At 31.8% G+C, this 18169-nt stretch overlaps 1 protein-coding gene across 1 annotated transcript; it reads left to right on the top strand.

The window, feature by feature from the left end:
• The first annotated feature begins 1369 nt into the window (after positions 1-1369).
• LOC124354088 lies at positions 1370-16852 on the top strand. The gene is made up of 5 exons (XM_046804296.1): positions 1370-1674; positions 3175-3273; positions 5315-5457; positions 13909-13987; positions 16763-16852. The coding sequence occupies exons 1-5, from the start codon at positions 1474-1476 to the stop codon at positions 16850-16852; spliced, it is 612 nt and encodes a 203-aa protein (XP_046660252.1). The 5' UTR covers positions 1370-1473.
• Positions 16853-18169: the final 1317 nt, after the last annotated feature.

The raw sequence follows: 18169 nt of genomic DNA, 5'->3' as shown, positions 1-18169 counted from the left end.
TAGGAGTCACTTTAAAAACTACTAAGCTTCAAATACACCCAGCAGGGATCACTTCTGGCTGGTTTATACCTACCAGTTGAACCCACCACTGGGCACAGCAAAATCCGATGTGCCACTTCAATCTGGGCAACCTTATGGATGTCCAGTAGCGGCACATCACTAACCGCAAATGTTGAGATTCTGGGATTCATGGGCAATTCGATAGGTCTAGCCTACTGTGGAGGATGGCTGTTGGAGTTGGTGGGGTTTGTTCCCTTACCTCAGAGGCTCTTGTTAACCTCAACAAGGTGTGGCACCCCCTGCCTACTTTGACTGGAGAGGCTGGTTCACAGCTGGCCTCCCTTCTTCCGGGATGACTTTGAGATGTAGTGCCCTAATTCTTCCTCATGGATCTCGATAGGAGGCGGCCCCTACTCCCTAACCTTACCCATCCTGAATATCCTATCACTCCGGAAGCAGCGCAAAGGTCCTTACAGGACTAAGTGCAATTTATAAGCTTCTTGTCCTAAGAGAACAAAAAAAAAAAAAAAAAAAAAAAAAAAAAAAAGCTTCAAATATCAGGCATATGTAATCTCATAAAATATTTAAATTTTGACAGATATTCATATCATCTCATACAGGTACATGTGCACTGAAAACACATACTGTTCTTTGACTTCCGAGTTTTGTCCCACAGGCCTTAATCCTAAAAAAATATATTTTAATTGTTTCAGGATTTAGAGCATACCATTATTTCTATGTCATCATGTTTGCAGCTTGGAGTAATAGTCTCTCCTTGCATAAAAACTCTCTAAGGGAATGATAATGGTAATTATATGCAGAGTGTTTCCTAAAACTGTTTGAGACCCACACTTCTATGGTCTTCATAAGTGAACAATACAGAAGCAGAACAGATTCTAACTATTATTATTACTACAAGTTTCACTTCCCCATTAGGCTCTTAAACCCAGTGACATTAAACTTAGGTATTGAATGATTTGGAACCAGTTCAAAATGTGCTAGTGATCATTACTTAATCTAGTATTGCTTGCTTTTAAAAATGTCCTTTATGCACTTGATATAATGGGCAATGTATGCAAAACAAGTGGTAATATCTAGTAGTCTATAATGTTGGAGAGTTAGCTTCAACCACACCAGTGCTTCTCTACTGTGAGACAGACTGTAATCAAATTATGTTGATATTTCATTTGTGCCCTAAGCTATTCAGTAAAGGTAATACTACCGTAATTAAATGTTTAGTTTGTTATTTCTTCATTTAGGCATACTATTGTTATTTCATTGTTTATTCCCATACACTGCTCAGAAAAGACAGTTGCAGATTTTCAACGATTCAGTACAAGTCTTAAATGTTGTTTTTATACCAAACAACAGTCGGTAACTATGGAAACTTTGTAATTTTTAAATTCACTTAAATGGTGGCTAAATTTTAAGGTCTTCCAGATCAGGAAAAAATGTTTACATTATCAAGCCAAAATGGATAGTTGTCAAATTATTTACCTACTTAGTTCCATAGCCTACCTCACCCTCTACTACTCTGGCGGATCCTGGATACACCCTGATGACTCCTTCGCCTGGTCAAGATTCATATTCCTAACAGCAATGCTCATGCTTATGGAGAAGTACGAGTTGGTGCCCCCGCCCCTGTCTTGCCCACCCTTATATACGTTGTATAAGGTAAAAAAGTTACAAAGAGCATTCCTCTATTTATAAAGAAATTATCCAAACACAATCTAAAAAAAGCATTTCTAATTGAGATTTAACGATTACTTTGTTGTAATTTTTCCTGGTAAGAAGAGTTCCTATCTAGCTGCTTACGGATAAAGGGATTATAAATTTTATGTAGGAATTCACCAATATAGATTGAAAAATTGTAAATAAGAATATTTAAATTTTTGCAGACCATTTCCTACATAATTGCTAAACCTTTAGAATGGCTTCTTAAAAAAATATTATTTGATTTTAAGAGTCCAGATAAAAACTTTTGTGGAGCGTGTTTAATCCCTAAAATATTGGTAACTATGACAATAACAATGAGATACACACTGGCAATGAAATCAATATAATTTTTCTAAGTTTGTATTATAGGAAATTTTTAGTTATCAGTATTAGAAAGACAAAGCTTTGCAAATCTTATTTCCTGTGACATGTTTCTACAACATTACAATAAATTGGTATAGTTGCTTGATACCATGATATAGAGAAATAACATTTACAATTATTATTTAAAAAATCATCCATTTCAAGAACTTAACAAAGAACACTTGACACGCATATCTGTTTCAAATGTGAATAAATTCATAAACTGAAAAAACTTCTACTAACTACAGTATATACTATTAAAACCACTGCAGTGCCATAAGCCGATATATTAAGTTTGTATTGAGGTTTCTGTACTATTTGCTCAGAGTACCAACAGAATACATGGTGTTTTTAAACTCATAAAATCTCTCAGAAGTGCATTCATACATGTTAGATTATGAGAAGCAGCAGTGATATTCTAAAGGAGTAAATAATATTTTCTCCTGTGCATATGAATCTGAAAATACACATTTTTGGACATAAACATTACATACACGATCCCTTAGGGTATTTTGATATTAAATACTCTAGATAAGAAATAGTGTAGGAAATGTAATCATGGAGTGTGACATTGTTTGTTGAAATGCTAAATGCCATGGCTGACTGGTTACTATCTAACCATCACTATCTAGAGGATTACCAACTAAAAATTTGGTTATTCTCATTAAACTTTTTCATGTAAAAATATTGAATATTAAATTCCATAATGTTTACTCCTTTTATAATATTACAATAAAAATTGTATTTGTAAAGTGTTGACGATTTTTCTTATACTTAACAACAAACCATGCCCAACACTTAAAATCCAGATGGGAAATCATAATTGTATGGTCAAAACATATTCTTTTGTAGATATCCCCAGAGATAAATGTTGTAATGTTTCAAACTATAAGATTCATGATATTAAGAAGGAAAATAATTTTCAGGCTAACTTTCTGTAGTTCTGAAAGAAAGTATTAAATTGGAATCCCATGTTCATAGAAAGTTATTTTGATACCTAGTATACACTCCTCATGACATGGGCTCAGAAACATTCTGCATTTTCATTGTCACATACTACCAGACGGTATTTGAAGCATTTCACTTTGTTTCAAGGTGGTAGCCGCTGTCATTATTGCCAACATTGCCCTTATCACTGTCTGGTGGCAAACTGAAGACTTCCTCAAGTGGTTCATAAGCACTGCCATTAAATTAGTAAGTATTTTTTACTATTGCCTCACTTAATAAATTCATGTAGTTACCATCAATTATTTATATATTCGGCCTTAACATGTTGCCATATCTGAATACATATATTAAGATGAAGTAAAAATGAGTGCTATAGATGAATCAAATATGGACTTGTTATTAGCAAGAGTCATTAATTTAATATCCCAATAACTAGTCATGGCTAACAGAGACCTGTAATTTTACATGAGTATGAACCACGGAGATTCTGGTTTTGATTATATTGTAGGGCACTGAAATCCATTTTCTAATACCAAATTCCATTCCTGGACTGTAGATGTTACTATATGATGTGTTGGATGTAGAACTTCTTGAGAGGTTACATCTCATGATGCCTTTATATTAGGATAATCTTCAATGCATTTTCACATGCACCTTTCTTAGCAAGCATTAATGTAGATTTGTATAGTTTTTGTCCTTATTTGTAAATGTGTTGATCTAAGTTATACAATACCATTATAGAATTGTATAGTGTTTTTTTTAACTATTTTTCTTTAATTAAAATTTACTAGTCCAATTATAAATGTTTTACTCTTCGCTTTGTTTGATTATTTTTAGTCAATGGAGATCAATATAATCATAAATTAACATAAATTGAAAGCTGTGAAACAAATAAAGAGCGTTTTCAACTATGTTCCAAAACACCGGAAAAATATTCCTTTAATCAAAATTAGAAAATGGATTTCTAAAAATGTGTTCTAAAATGCTTGTTTTCTATTTGCTTGTATATTTAAATTTTCTCCTAAAAAACTTATAGCTCAAAAACGTTTGTTGAATTTTTTTAACTGTTACAACTTAGCTTGAATAGTTAGTTAACTTACTGTAACCAAATTTACTTATACATTTTTGTAGAACTTCATTTCAAATGTAGCTCTTACAAGATTTGAATGCCAAATTTCATTACATTAAAAATACATGTATATAGAAACACACACAACTCAAAAGGACAAAACAAATAAACCTCATTTTTACTATTGAACTAAATATAAATTCTCTGTAAATGCCCTTAAAAATTTTTCCACAAGAGCAGTAAACAAATAATTAATTCAGTGTCAAAGTGAAACAACTTAATCGTTTTCTAGCTATGATTTTTTTTTTAAGAAAAACAGGCAGTATGTTTTGCTTTTGTTTATAGGAACTTTCTCTTATTCTGATCCAAGAATCAATATCCTGAAGTTTTGAAATGTATTTTGAAAACATTCTGTTTATTTTAGCAGTTCCAAATTGATATTTAGAACACATTTCTTAGAATAACATTTCTTTCAAACTTTCAAAAAATGTACGTATCTGTTTACTTTTCTTTATGTTTAATGTTAAATATATGATTGTTATTACTTAAAGGTCAAGTTGAACTTAAACTGCTCTTCCTGTTTAAACAAAAACCGTGCAAACTACCAGACTGGCCATTTTTTTTTTATGTGTTGCATTCAAGGTTTGCAGGTTCAAACAAGCAGGTGCCGACCACAGTAAATTTTAAAAGCATCCAATTAAACTTGTGTAAAAAAATAGTTGTTTACAAAATTAAATGCCAAAGGTTTACAAAATTATCTTATAATTATATAATATAATGGTTAAGATATGGTAAGTTAACTTTTTCATATAATTCTAAATTTTTGAAATTAAATACTCAAACACAGTTACACTATTTTGTATAAAATTTGGTCTTAATCGGATCATAAATTTCTTAGTTATGAATTTTTCAAGTTAGAGTTTGGTTACAAAACCAGTACCTTTTATATTGTTAAGGACATAAAAACTATAAGTTATTGTTTGTAAATGATTTACTTTATCTAAACACAGAAATAAACAAGCTAAATTTAATGTAATACTGTCATTGTAGTTTCACTAGTTAGTTTGTGGTTCACTTTCAACTCGGCTATCTATATCTTTTTGACCAGAGTAGACATATATATATATATATATATATATATATATATATATATATACATATTTATATAGTTTTTGTGTCAAGCAATTTGTACTAATACTACTGTTACGATGTATACAGATACAGTTTATACCTGTGGTCGGGCCAAAGGTAGAGGAGGCTGATGAAACATTCTGGGCATCTGTAGTTCAAATTTTAATTTCTTCCTACTTCTTGCTCTGGGTTTTCCTCTCTACAGGAATAATATTTGGCAAACAAAGAAGGTAATATAATCAACTATCTTTGATTCACATCTAGTATTTCTTTATAAGCATTAGTTAATTTTATTTATTTATACACTTTAGTGTGCATTGCCAGGCTCAGCTAGATGAATTCTACAGGATGACAGATTCTGTATATCTCAATGAAGAAAGAAGCTTTAGATACAGAAGTAGAAAAATGGAGCATAACTTAAACAACACTGGTCTTTTAGTACGTCTGTTGAGTAGCTTTAGTTCACTACTGTACAAAGTCGTGATGTTGCTTTATAGCCAACTTTCTTAATTTATTAAGATGTAAGTAATCCACCTGTTTGCAACGTAAATTTTGTCTTTATTTTTTTCCCTACCATATACACATTATTTAGTAAGGGTCTTTTGGTAGTCAAATTCCCAGCCTGTGAGATTCGTATTAAACGCATTTCCCCACTTTTGTTTTTTATAATTGTCTTTTATAAAATACAGACTAAGCTAGGATGATTTGTTTTCTAAATTTGCTGGTTCACACTGCAGAGTAATTGTGCTCTGTACACTGACAGGCTTGTGATGATGACAAGTACGGGGAACAATACATATATTAGTTTGCAATGTTATAACTGACATACTTTTTAAAAGGTTTTCTGACTCATTAAAAAGTAAATCAATATTAATCTCTAATAACCCTAATCCTAATACACATTTTCCATAAATTATGTCACCTGTAACAATTCCCTAATTGATCCTATGACCATCTCCAATGAATACTTGGAAGGCTCATCCACTGATTCTTACACACTCTGGTTTATGTGGATATGTCAAATTGTGAGATATCCAACTAGAAACAAGTTTCTTGACTCCATAAAAGTTATGCAAGATTGTTTACCCTGCTTACATCCCACTCCTACTGGAACTTCAATCATATAGTAAGTGTAATTTATGTCCTCTTCAATCATAGTACAGAGAGTACTCGGCTTCTTGAATAACAGCAGATTGTGGGCTATCTGAAAACATTCAACGTCCTAAAGCGAAATACAGCCTCTCTAGAATGTAGAACACCACTGAAAAACAGTTGCTCAGTTGTGCTTCAACAACAAATGTTCAGTTTACTTTTCTTGTGAAACAGATTTTAAAATTGTAGAAAACATCCCCCAAAACGCTCTGTAAATTAATCTATAACTTGATGACTTTGAATTTTGCACACAGACAACAAAGGGAAAATAATTAACCCATGCAGATTGAGTATCAACTGACCCTTGGACAATCAGATAAGGTTGATATTATCACTGCAGAATGCAAACATTGTCTATATCTCAAAACATTTTGGTGACTCTTGTATAGTATCAATATATAACAAAAAATACTTACAAAAACAACACCTGATTACTGAACATTGCTAATATACAGGTATTGATCTGGCAAACATCATGTTCCTTTTTATTAATTAGGGAAAACATGAAAGTTTCTTTCCAAGGTTTATGATCTGATCCACCATTTGGAAATCAGCTTATTTTATTTACAAAGTGGGTAAAATAAAGTTAGTAACATCTGTACAATATTTTGCATGAAAGTCGTTTAAATTTATCTACATGAAAAGGGTGTTCCAGAAATGCAGAAAAACATTTATAATGTCACAAAAGTGAAACTCATACTACATACTGACAAAAAAATGTTTTATCCTATCAGTGAATCTTCAATATCCTCCAGGGGTGGCTAAAGAGAATAAAGTAGGACATTATAAATTTAAGCTACGATCAAGTTGCATATTTAAAAATCTTGATGAAACATGAAAAGTGATATGAAACTATGTTTTAATTTATTCTTAAAAGTTGGTTCAAGTTGTTTATGCGAAATATTACTGGGTGGGGGGGGGGGGGGGTGGGGGGGGGGGGGGGTGGGGGGGGGGGGGGGTGGGGGGGGGGGGGGGTGGGGGGGGGGGGGGGTGGGGGGGGGGGGGGGTCAAAATGTAATCAAAAACTTTGGGTAGGACACACTTTTGCTGCCTGTAGGCATACAGTTAGCCATTACTTTGATAATACATCTGATCTCAACCAGCATTAGGAATGTATGATACAAGCTTCAATAGTTGTTCTAAATCGGTTCTTGTCCTATCTATCCTTTTCCATTGTATTATCTAAATTTAATATCAATCCTTTTTTTAAACTTTAATTTAGTTTTTGTTAAAATTCCAATTCTTATTTATCAAACCCATAGTACCTACTCGTAGCTTATTGGTTTTGTATATTTACTCAAGCTATTGAGAGAAAATAAAATAGTAACAATAAAAAAGTCCCAATATTGGCCTAGATTATGGTCTTTTAATCATTATAGTATAACTTTATCCATGCTATTTACAATTTCCTACAGGTCTATACTACCATTTTCCACAACAAAGTTTCACGCTTACAAGCGGTGATAGTACAAGGGTGTTTTCTTATCAAGTACAAGCGAGTTTGTAATATTTTTTGGCTCTCTCACAATATTCATGATATATCCATTAAAAGGTTTTTTGATCATCCTAGCCATCATTCAGTAATATAATATTAAAAAAATTAAAACAAAATCCCACTCCCACTCCTTTCCTTCCTTTTTGTCTCATTCTTGTTTTTTTACCAAAACGATTGCCATTTTATTATTGGCCACTGGCCAGTTCTATTTTTGTTGCTGGGTCAGAGTGATAGACTATAGTGACCTGTATTCTATAGTTCAGTTTTAATAATTAGTGTTTAGTTTGATTAAGGGGGGTTGCGTGTATGTTTTAGAAGTTACGATGTCCATAGAATAAGACAACACAACATGGCTGGTTGTGGTTCTTAACTTGGGTGTGTTGGTGTCACAAGCTCTCTTGGTTATGGTTTTGTTTACTTTAACTTATATTGCGAGTCAATGCATTAGATTTAGTTATTTATCTGAAAGGAGACAGAATCGGATTTGCAGATCTGATTGTATTACACTGATATGATGGCAAATGTCTGGAAAAATCCTGTTGTCCTTCACAATCCTTTTATTGTCAATAACAAAACCGTTTTGATCTGTTACTGATAGGTAGGCTTCTATCCTTGAGAAATATTTTTCGTTTGTTGCCCATGTTTGATGCTTGCCCTGTACTGATGGCTGGAAGGTGTTAGTCAGGGATCGATTTAAACTACTAGTTCCTTATATGAATTTTTTACTTTGCTTTCCTGTACCATAATTAAGTTTTCTATTGTTTATCTATTTAATTTTAAATATTTTAAAACAAAAAATGATTGTGAAACGGTTGAAAGAAAAATATGTATATCATTTTTACTTTACAGAAGTTTTATTATAATAAATATTTCATGTCTATAATAATCAATGCTTGATATTGTTATCAAAGATATTCATTAAAAAATATTTTAATGAAACAAAAATAAAATAAATTTGTTGATAACTTGTTTTGTATATATCTGCAGTGTGTATCTTTGAAATCTAACGAGAAATATGTCAAAACGAAGTGGTGGTTCAATGTAAATTTTGTGTGGCGTAGTAGTAGGCGAAGTTATCAGTAGCTTAGCAAAGACAATAAGTGAGTTTCATGTGAAATGTAAACTTTGCAATGAAGAACTTTGCTGTGTCACACTTGATGGAAGTTTCTAATCTAAAGCATCAATAATGCTAGTGCTTAACACAAACGTAGGGAATTCTGCAGGAAAAGACAAAACAAGTTATTTAACTAAACTTTTTCCCTATCCAAGAATAGCTCAGGAAGAGCAAACATTTCACTTACTGTCCATACAAAATTTACTGTGCAGGAAATCACTTGTTTATGGTAATAAATTTTACCATAGAATTGCTACAGATTGTAATATAGCACAAAAATTCAGCAGTGTTAGTCTTTAAGTCAAACTGCTCTGAAAGAAGTTGCCATTCCAGTCTTCTAAATCCATCTTGTTCTTAAAAAAAACACATGGTAGATTTTACTGATACACTCTAACTAAAAGCCAACAAAAAATATAATTCCAACTTGTGTTACCAGTATGTTTCTTTTTGAAAAAGATTTTAAAAATAAACTCCTAGGAATTTTTTTGTATATTTATATGGTTCACAAGATATAAATATTATGTCAGCTTTCAGTTCTAACAGTATGGAATGCAAATTTTGGAAAAAAACTGATCAGCCATAACATGTTGCTCAAGTTATATCGAAATCTCATAAAAGCGGGATTCCTTGATCATGTACTGAATGATACTCTTTAAAATATGTCCTTTACTGGAAGTTTATTTATGATATTTCAGAGCAGTTTGTCCTCAAAAGTGATTACAGTTATTTACAAAAGTGTTTGTCTTCAAAGGCGAGATGACTTGGAAAGAGTTTATTGAACCAATCATAAGCTATAATCGGGAGAGGGATTTACTAAACATGGTAGTACCAGGTGGTGTTTTGGGTCTTCTTTTGGTCCAGCTATTGATAAAAATTCTTAATTAGTTTTTCCTGGTTAATGAAATATTTTGTTTTCTTTGGAAAGAAGATTGTTCTAACTAAAATCAATGAAAAACCTTGTCACTCTTTACATGGCACTAACAACAAAGACGGTGAAGGTTGTATAATATTTCAAACAACACCATCTATTATTTTACAATTTTCATGCCAAATGTTTGGTGTTATTTAAAATAATGCTAAACATATAACTACAGTTTAAAAGTTTTCAAAAACTATCACAGCCACTGAATTGCTTCAATTAATAAAAAACCTTTAGTCTACATTCAATCATTGTACCTGCAGACATTACTCAAATTACCATGCAATTGATTCTTAACTTTGTGTTGAAATGAATTCTATTTTAGAACAAGATTGTTATTCAGACAAAAAGATAGATGGCTAATAATTAATTGTAAAATAACTAAAACAGGAATGATTTTTGTATTCAATAGTTGGTAAGTATTTCTAATTGATTAATTTGGTACCCTGATTCGCATTGTGGTGGTGAACCGCTTACTGAACCTGCAGTCCAAACTCAATTAAAATTTTTCCTTATTGGTAAAAACACAAATAATACAATGGATAGAGTAACAATAAGGCCGGACCAAGTGTTTTATTATTGATTAGTATAATCATTGATACGTTAATATTCATATTATTGGAGTACAAGTCTATCAGATCAATACCAACATATCTACTCATTCAGTAATAACAATTCACTATTAGAAATTCAAATAATTAGGATATTACACACAATTATTACAATTCGAATACTTTCTGAATTAACGGGAGGCCACCGATAATAATCGGGATTTAACATACTTTGGGTGGGCTAGTTACCACAATAATAATGAGACATGTGGAAACATATATGTTTATCATTCTGTACACAATTATCCACGTTATAAAGGAATTGTTATCTGCTCAGGGACAATCAAATCTGTGATAGTATGTCAGTCATTGAAAACCGGCCTTAACATGCTGCAGTGCCTCCAATCCATTATTGTACTTGATTCATGTCTCGGTTTATCAAAACATAACCTAACCTTTGTTAGCTCATTGTCTATGTATGTTTTCGTTTATGTACACTCAGTTCTGTTCGTACTGTGATTTGTAGGGTAGTACAATGAGTGATAGTTATGTTATTGTTGATTTGTGATTTGCCAAAGAGCGAAGGAAGAAGCAGAATATCGATTTTTACCAGAGTGGAGGATGTTTGCCGTCACTGAAACAATGTGTGAATGGTCATAACATGAAAAATTGTATTTTACTGCTAACATAATCCATTTTTAGCAATGTAATACATAAGACTGATGCCAGAAAAAAAAAAAAAATCGGGACTTCGTGATGGATAACATGTTTTACTCACAGTAGGCTGCCATTGTGTCACAATGGTTCCTGATAGTCTATATTGTTGTGTATGCGATACAATTAACATTCATATCTTGGTGCAAGAAACCAATTGGAAAATGTCACCAAACAACTACTGTGGATTGGAACAATTATATTATAGAAATTTGTGTTTCCTCGTGTTGAACGGAAAAAAATCAAGGTAAGATTGGTGGGGAATGGTTAAATCGTTGGATCAAACAGTCTTGGTTTTACTATTAAAAACAACATATTGTTTATTTTTAAAAACTCATACTGGCTGGGTTCTACCCCCACAATGAGTTTTATGGTGGTATTCATGCCGGGAGTATGAGGAAAGTTTTTTGGTTTACCAGGTCCCCAATCGTAAATGTTTAAACATTGTTTGAACAGATACAAACTACACTTCAATCCAGGCTCAATAATTATTTCCGATTGAGGAAAGGCTTATAACTCAAAAAAGATATAGCAAAACGGCATAGGCTATGAAACATTTAAAAGTTAAACTTAAAACCCCATTAATATTTTTTTCATTCATCTTGATTAGAACATTTATTTAGTAAGGATTATTTAGAAAAAAGTTTTTGTGATTTTCCACATATCTCTTTCGAAGTTTAATTAATGTAACGTATAAACTATGTCTTCGTTTTAAAAAAATACAATGATAGCAAACAAAATATTTTTTCTCAGCCCTAGTAGGTCTAACTTAGAGGTTTAAGGTATTTATTTTCTATGAATCTTCATTGTTTTAAGAATAAGCCCTATAAATTTTCTATGGCGATGTAATGCGTAAATAAAAAAGTTACAAATTATTTTCGAAGAAAGGAAGAGTCCTTCATTTTGCGATATCCATAGGTTAGGAATTTGCGGAAATGCTAAACTTTTGAAAGGCTATAACAAAGGAACGGTAGCAGGTAGAGTGTTAAAAATTTTGCATGGATGACTTAACTTCATGGGGTAGAACAAACAAGGCCAGTTTCATCAAAATCTGAGATGGTGGGTGCAGAAGGCTTGGTTGATATGACATGGAATTACCCAGTACTAGTATTTTATAATAATCTATTTTGTTATTATTGATTTCTGTATTACTTGTTTTGTACTTATATATGATTATCAATTACTATAGGATATGACTTTAGACAAAATGGGTAGGGTACGATAATCTGACCCGGTTTTTTATATTGGAATTAGGCAAATGGGATATTACTTAATCATAACCAACGCTATCGATACTGATTAATTATTTTGAACAACTTAAATAATCTATACCAACAGCTGTAAACACTTTCAAATAACACTTGTAATGTAATATTTCAATGTTATTAACAATTTCAGTCAATTTTAGAAAACTACACGACATTGCTTTGAAAGATGATAAGACATGTTTTTTGTGACTTCACCATGTTGGGCTCGTACCAAAAAAACCCATTATGTGAAATATTTGGGAAAGAAACAACTGTAACTGTGAGAGAGGCAAATATAGTCATCTGCAGTTTTCCTAATTTTGGTTATAATAATTTGTTTGATCACTGTAAATATTACATTCATATTTTAATGGGGGGGGGGGGTGGGGGGGGGGGGGGGTGGGGGGGGGGGGGGGTGGGGGGGGGGGGGGGTGGGGGGGGGGGGGGGTGGGGGGGGGGGGGGGTGGGGGGACAAGATTTGAATTCCATCTTATACCTCATACCTACACATGTTAAGTCCTTTTAAATATTATGTTAATGTTAAATATTTTCTTTCTTTCTTTTCTTTCTTTTACAAAAAAACTTGTTGGTAGTGAATTGATGACATATGGAGGAAGATGATTATTTAAATGACTGAGGAAAGTGCATTATAAAAAATATGGATAAATTAAGTGTTTAAAAAATGTAGACAATAGTCAGAAGTGGACAATGTACAGCAATAGTGTTGGTTTTAATCACTTATTTTTAGTGGTTTTAGTTATTAAACAAGTTTTGTGGTAATTATGTTTGTTTTATTAACCAAAAAGAGAAAACCTAGCTACCATATAACAAAGGTAAGTTCACAAACTATGTTAGTTAATTAATGTTTATTGCACTAAAAAGCATATAACATTTCTACCATTAATGTTTTCTTTTGTAATAGGGATTTAACCCACCAATGGTCTTTGTTACAAATTTGCAATAGACGATAACTTAAAACTGCAATAAGGAACCAAACCACAAATTAACAAAAAAAATATTAAATAATGATTTAGTCACTAAAGCTTATTAAATTAAATGTAGAATATTATTATTTAGTGTTTAAAAAAAGCCCTACAATTGCACTCTGAACATACATTTTTTTGTGTAAAGATAAAGTTAATTGCATTTTTCTTAAAACCAATATCGTGCGGGGTGGATCCCTATAGCATAATAATGGCCAATTCTTCCCTTGGGTTACTAGGAGCCAAATCCACATGTTGAAGCCACTTAAACAGTCACTTGTGAGAAATATCTAACATATTTTCTTCATATTCATCACTATTTTCGAAGTCTCAAAATATTACGTACTTCATGCTGTTTATTGTTTACATTAAAATTACAATAACTAATAAGTTGAAACCATGTACGCTAAGTTAAAAACATTGTAATAACGAATTATTCCTTCGGATAAAAAGCATTGAACATTCTATGAAAACAACCAAATAACAAGTTTAGGTCTTTATTACAGTCTATCCTCTATTAATCAAGTGTTGGAGCCCTCAAAAGCTATCTACGGACCTGCACAGCCTCTGGGTACTACGGGTAGGGTAAGATAATAGAGCCGGTTTTTATAACAATGAGTATATATAACAATAATAATTTATTATTATACATACACATAATAATATATCATTAACTTTAATTAATTAATTACATAAATAATTAAGAAATTACATAAATAATAGGCTAAACAAACCAGAACGAGATCGATCAAACAGAAAAACTTATAAATAATTAGGAGCCACAATTCATATGGTTTATCTCATAATTATTGAATTGTTTATAATTATAAATACATAATTATATACTATTACGTGTATGTATAATAATAATTATTATTATTGTTATATTTACACGTAATATACACATATAGGCTATATAATATTAATAATACGATTACGTGTATTATTTGAAAATGTTTACAGCTGTTGATATAGATTAAGTTAATTGTACAAAATAATTAATCAATATCGATTGGTTATATCAATGGTTATGATTAAGTAATATCGTTTTCCAATTCCAATATAAAAACCGGGTCAGCTTATCCCACAATACCCAATGTTACTAATCAATTCTCTATATTGTATAAGAGATTTTCATACCCAACATTTCTATAGCTTAAAGCTAGGCCTATACAAAAAACATAGAAAACACAAATCCTACCTCTGTACTAATGTTATAGCTGTTTCCAGCAACTACTATCCATTTTTCATGTCTTTTACCTGATGGAAACACTTCTGTGTCACTTAAACTTGATAGACAAACTCCATTTTCGGTAACTTTGCTTTTTACAAAAATTAACCCTATTTTTAGGTTAGTATTGTCTGACTGTGAACTTGCCATGTCAGTGTTTAGAAACTGGAAAACATTTCATCTCATACATCGAAGTCACACAATAAAATGGGCTAAATTTATAGTTATAATACGCTACAAAAATTCGACAATACTTATTTAGACAACTTCAACTGTAGGAAAAAAACCAAGTAAACCATACACTGATAACAAATATCGATAAGGCCCTAAGTCAACAACCTCTGTAAGTTTTAACTCTTGACATAACTAAGCCTAAGCCTACAGACCGTTTAATAAATAAACAAAAACAAACACGTAATAAACCGATCCAAAGAGTAAAGAAACAAGAAACTCATAATCAAAAAAAAATTTCAAAGCGCCTGGGTCTTAGCCTCACCACCATCACGCACCCTCCTGCTCTACCACGCCAATCCCTTAGCCACTTTACCACAATCCCCCAAGTACGTAAATAGTTTATCAGTCCAACTACTCTTTAAAATATTTTTGCTTGCATGCCCGCGCGTGTGTGAATGTGTATGTATATGTAAAAAAGGCTAATATATTAATATTGAAGTATTGTACTATAAATTTCGTATTACGCTTCTTCAGGTACAATTTACTACCATGAAACACAAATTATAACACAACTAAATAATTTAATATAATTAGTTCATATGTCTAATTAAGTGTTGAACTGCCTAAACTTGCACAAATTAAAATACCAAGATGCATGGTCACCACTTCAAATGATCAGCCTGAAAAAATTCTTTACATTCGTTTTGTGATGCTATTAAAATTAATTTTCTGCTGTTGTGTTCGTTAGATGTGAAATATAAGGGAGTGTGCAAATAGAATTGGTTATGGCAAAATAACGAGTTGCGCTAATAAAAAAAAAGATTACAATACTGAGGCTTGAGCTCATGGCGTGTTACATACTGGAACGATTATCACGTTTTATCAGTGAGAGCCTAGACAAAAAAAGTAAGTGAGATTAATCAGAATTTCTGCACTGATTTGACCACTACATTGTGGTGGATAAAAATGAAGATAATTAACAATTACAGAGGCACGAAAATAAAAAAAAAACTTAACTGGTCTCATATAGCAGAAATGAACAACCCTGCAGACCTTCCTTCCAGGGGATGCTCTATTCAAACTCTAATAGACTCACACTGGTGGGAAGGACCAGAATGGTTAAGCACGCCAAGAAAAAATAGCAAATATCATCAACATTAATATGTTACAGAAATACAGATCATTTGAAGAAAAAGAAACAAGATGCTGTTCTTTTAAATAACTCTAATAAAGAAGACTAATTTTGAACTTCATTAAAATACGAGTAATAAGAATGGTAGTGCAGCTATGGTGGGAAGGGTTGATGCAATTCGAATGTTGACTTTAGTTCTAGTTCACATTTCTCCAGACTTAAAGTAATGTTCGTCTGATAGGATCCAAAAACAGAATTATTAATTTATTCTTTTAATCAGCTTTGGGCAAAATAATGTGACAAAACTTATAATCAAATTTGTAAGGGAGTCTTCAAATCCACCATTAAATCTGATTCAAATAAAATTCAAATTTGAGAAATTAAATAAAAATTTAACAAAAACAAAAGTTTGTGAACTTTTGAAAATAAACTGAAACTTTTCTATTTATTTTAGAATTAATAGTACTTTTAATTTTAGAAATTAAAGTGCGGTCTAATTTCTTCTATAATTTTTATTTAATTTCAAATTCAAATACTTCTTGTTATTTCAAGAGCAATGATTTTTATAGACGTTTTAAATAGGAAATTTAAAATGAGTTGTAAAAGTCAAAAGAGACGAAAATATCTTACCACCACCAAAAAGCACCAATTAAATATCCTTAAATCTCCTTCTACGGCTTATTCGGTGAACACTCAAAGGATGAAATGTATCAACTGGTCGAATCTCACACCAAAAATTAAGACAAGCAAAGGAGAATAAGGATTGGAGACTACATGTAGTAGGTAAGGAAGGTGAAGGCTTTGTTTGTTCCATTGTTTACAGTCAGGCAGAATAGCTGAACTCAATCTACCGGGCTCTAATGACACGGCATCTACTACAGTATATGACAAGTCTGTCACTCTGGCCACGTGAGGTTAAAGCAGTTCTTTAAAATTAAAGATTCTTCTATATAAAATCCTTTATAACTTGTCATTTTTTCGGCAATTATGTTTTCACAAACGAAGCCTATTGCTTCTGTTATTATGGTTGCATCTATAAAAACTGTTATAGTTAATTAAGCCACTCAGCTTGCATGTTAGCAGGACACAAATAGAAAAAATAACTTTTAAACCTGTACTTAATAATCGTTATAATGCAAGTCTATTTCAGGTATATAATTACAAAAAGTAAATAATAAACGTCAGCCGACGAGATAAATAGACATCATCAACTAAAATTTGTTACTTCTAGCACATGTATCCCTTTGGTTGACACTGACTCAACTATTCTTCTTTGACGGCAAGTTTTAAGTGTGTTAAGATAAAAAAAATGTTACCTCTGAAAAATTACAATATTACAATATGATTAAAGCTATTTTAATAATTTTTCTGCTATCTCAGTTCTACTCCCTTTGAAATTAGAGCAGTAGTTAAGTAATTCCTTTTTGCCGATCGGTTTCAGGAAAAAATATTGTATTTTTATACAATACAAATTGACTCTTACCCACACCACTATTACATTTTGTAAATTTATTACATTCTATAGTTGTATCGTGTTATTACATACCTTTCTAATTACAGCCAATTAGTACCAAAAACTACTTACATTTCACCTGCCTAATGTTTGTTTCAATATTACAAAACATATTCACAATAATTGACTAATTATTTAATCATATGAACGATTGTAAGTGTTTTATATTAAACTCTAAAATAAACGGTGATCTGATAAGTACATAAAAAAATAGGATTTAAAACATTATTTTAAGATTAGCTCTAATAGTAGCGCGTATCATATACTACAAATAAAAATAAGTACGATCTGTCAATCACAGAAATACAATCTACTTCACTTCTCTACCCATGAAAATTAATTTTAGCTGACCGGCCGCGAGCTGGTTCAAACACTCTCGAGCCGTATCTAGACAGTAGGCCGTAGTTCGGAGACTCTTGCTCTAGGCCATCGTACTGTGTGTGAGACATACGCATTCTTGTACTGAGAGACATAGAGCCATCTAGTCTGGAAAATGCTCTTTCGTGAGATTTTAATCAAACAACTGGAATTTTTTAAGCAGATGTCTTGGAACTCCTGTTAAAATAATAAAATTGTATACTATTCTACACCAATCTTCAACGTGTATCATACTGTGTACCTTCAATACTGATTACGACGATAAATTACTAATGAATACTCCAGAATAAATTGTCGGTGTGTGTCATCCTAGATTATATAGGTTTATACGTTCCTATT

Source organism: Homalodisca vitripennis, chromosome 1 (genome assembly GCF_021130785.1).
Source record: "Homalodisca vitripennis isolate AUS2020 chromosome 1, UT_GWSS_2.1, whole genome shotgun sequence".
Lineage (NCBI taxonomy): Eukaryota > Metazoa > Arthropoda > Insecta > Hemiptera > Cicadellidae > Homalodisca > Homalodisca vitripennis.
The sequence above is the reverse complement of the archived record's forward strand: the minus strand, read 5'-3'. Positions and strand labels throughout refer to the sequence as shown.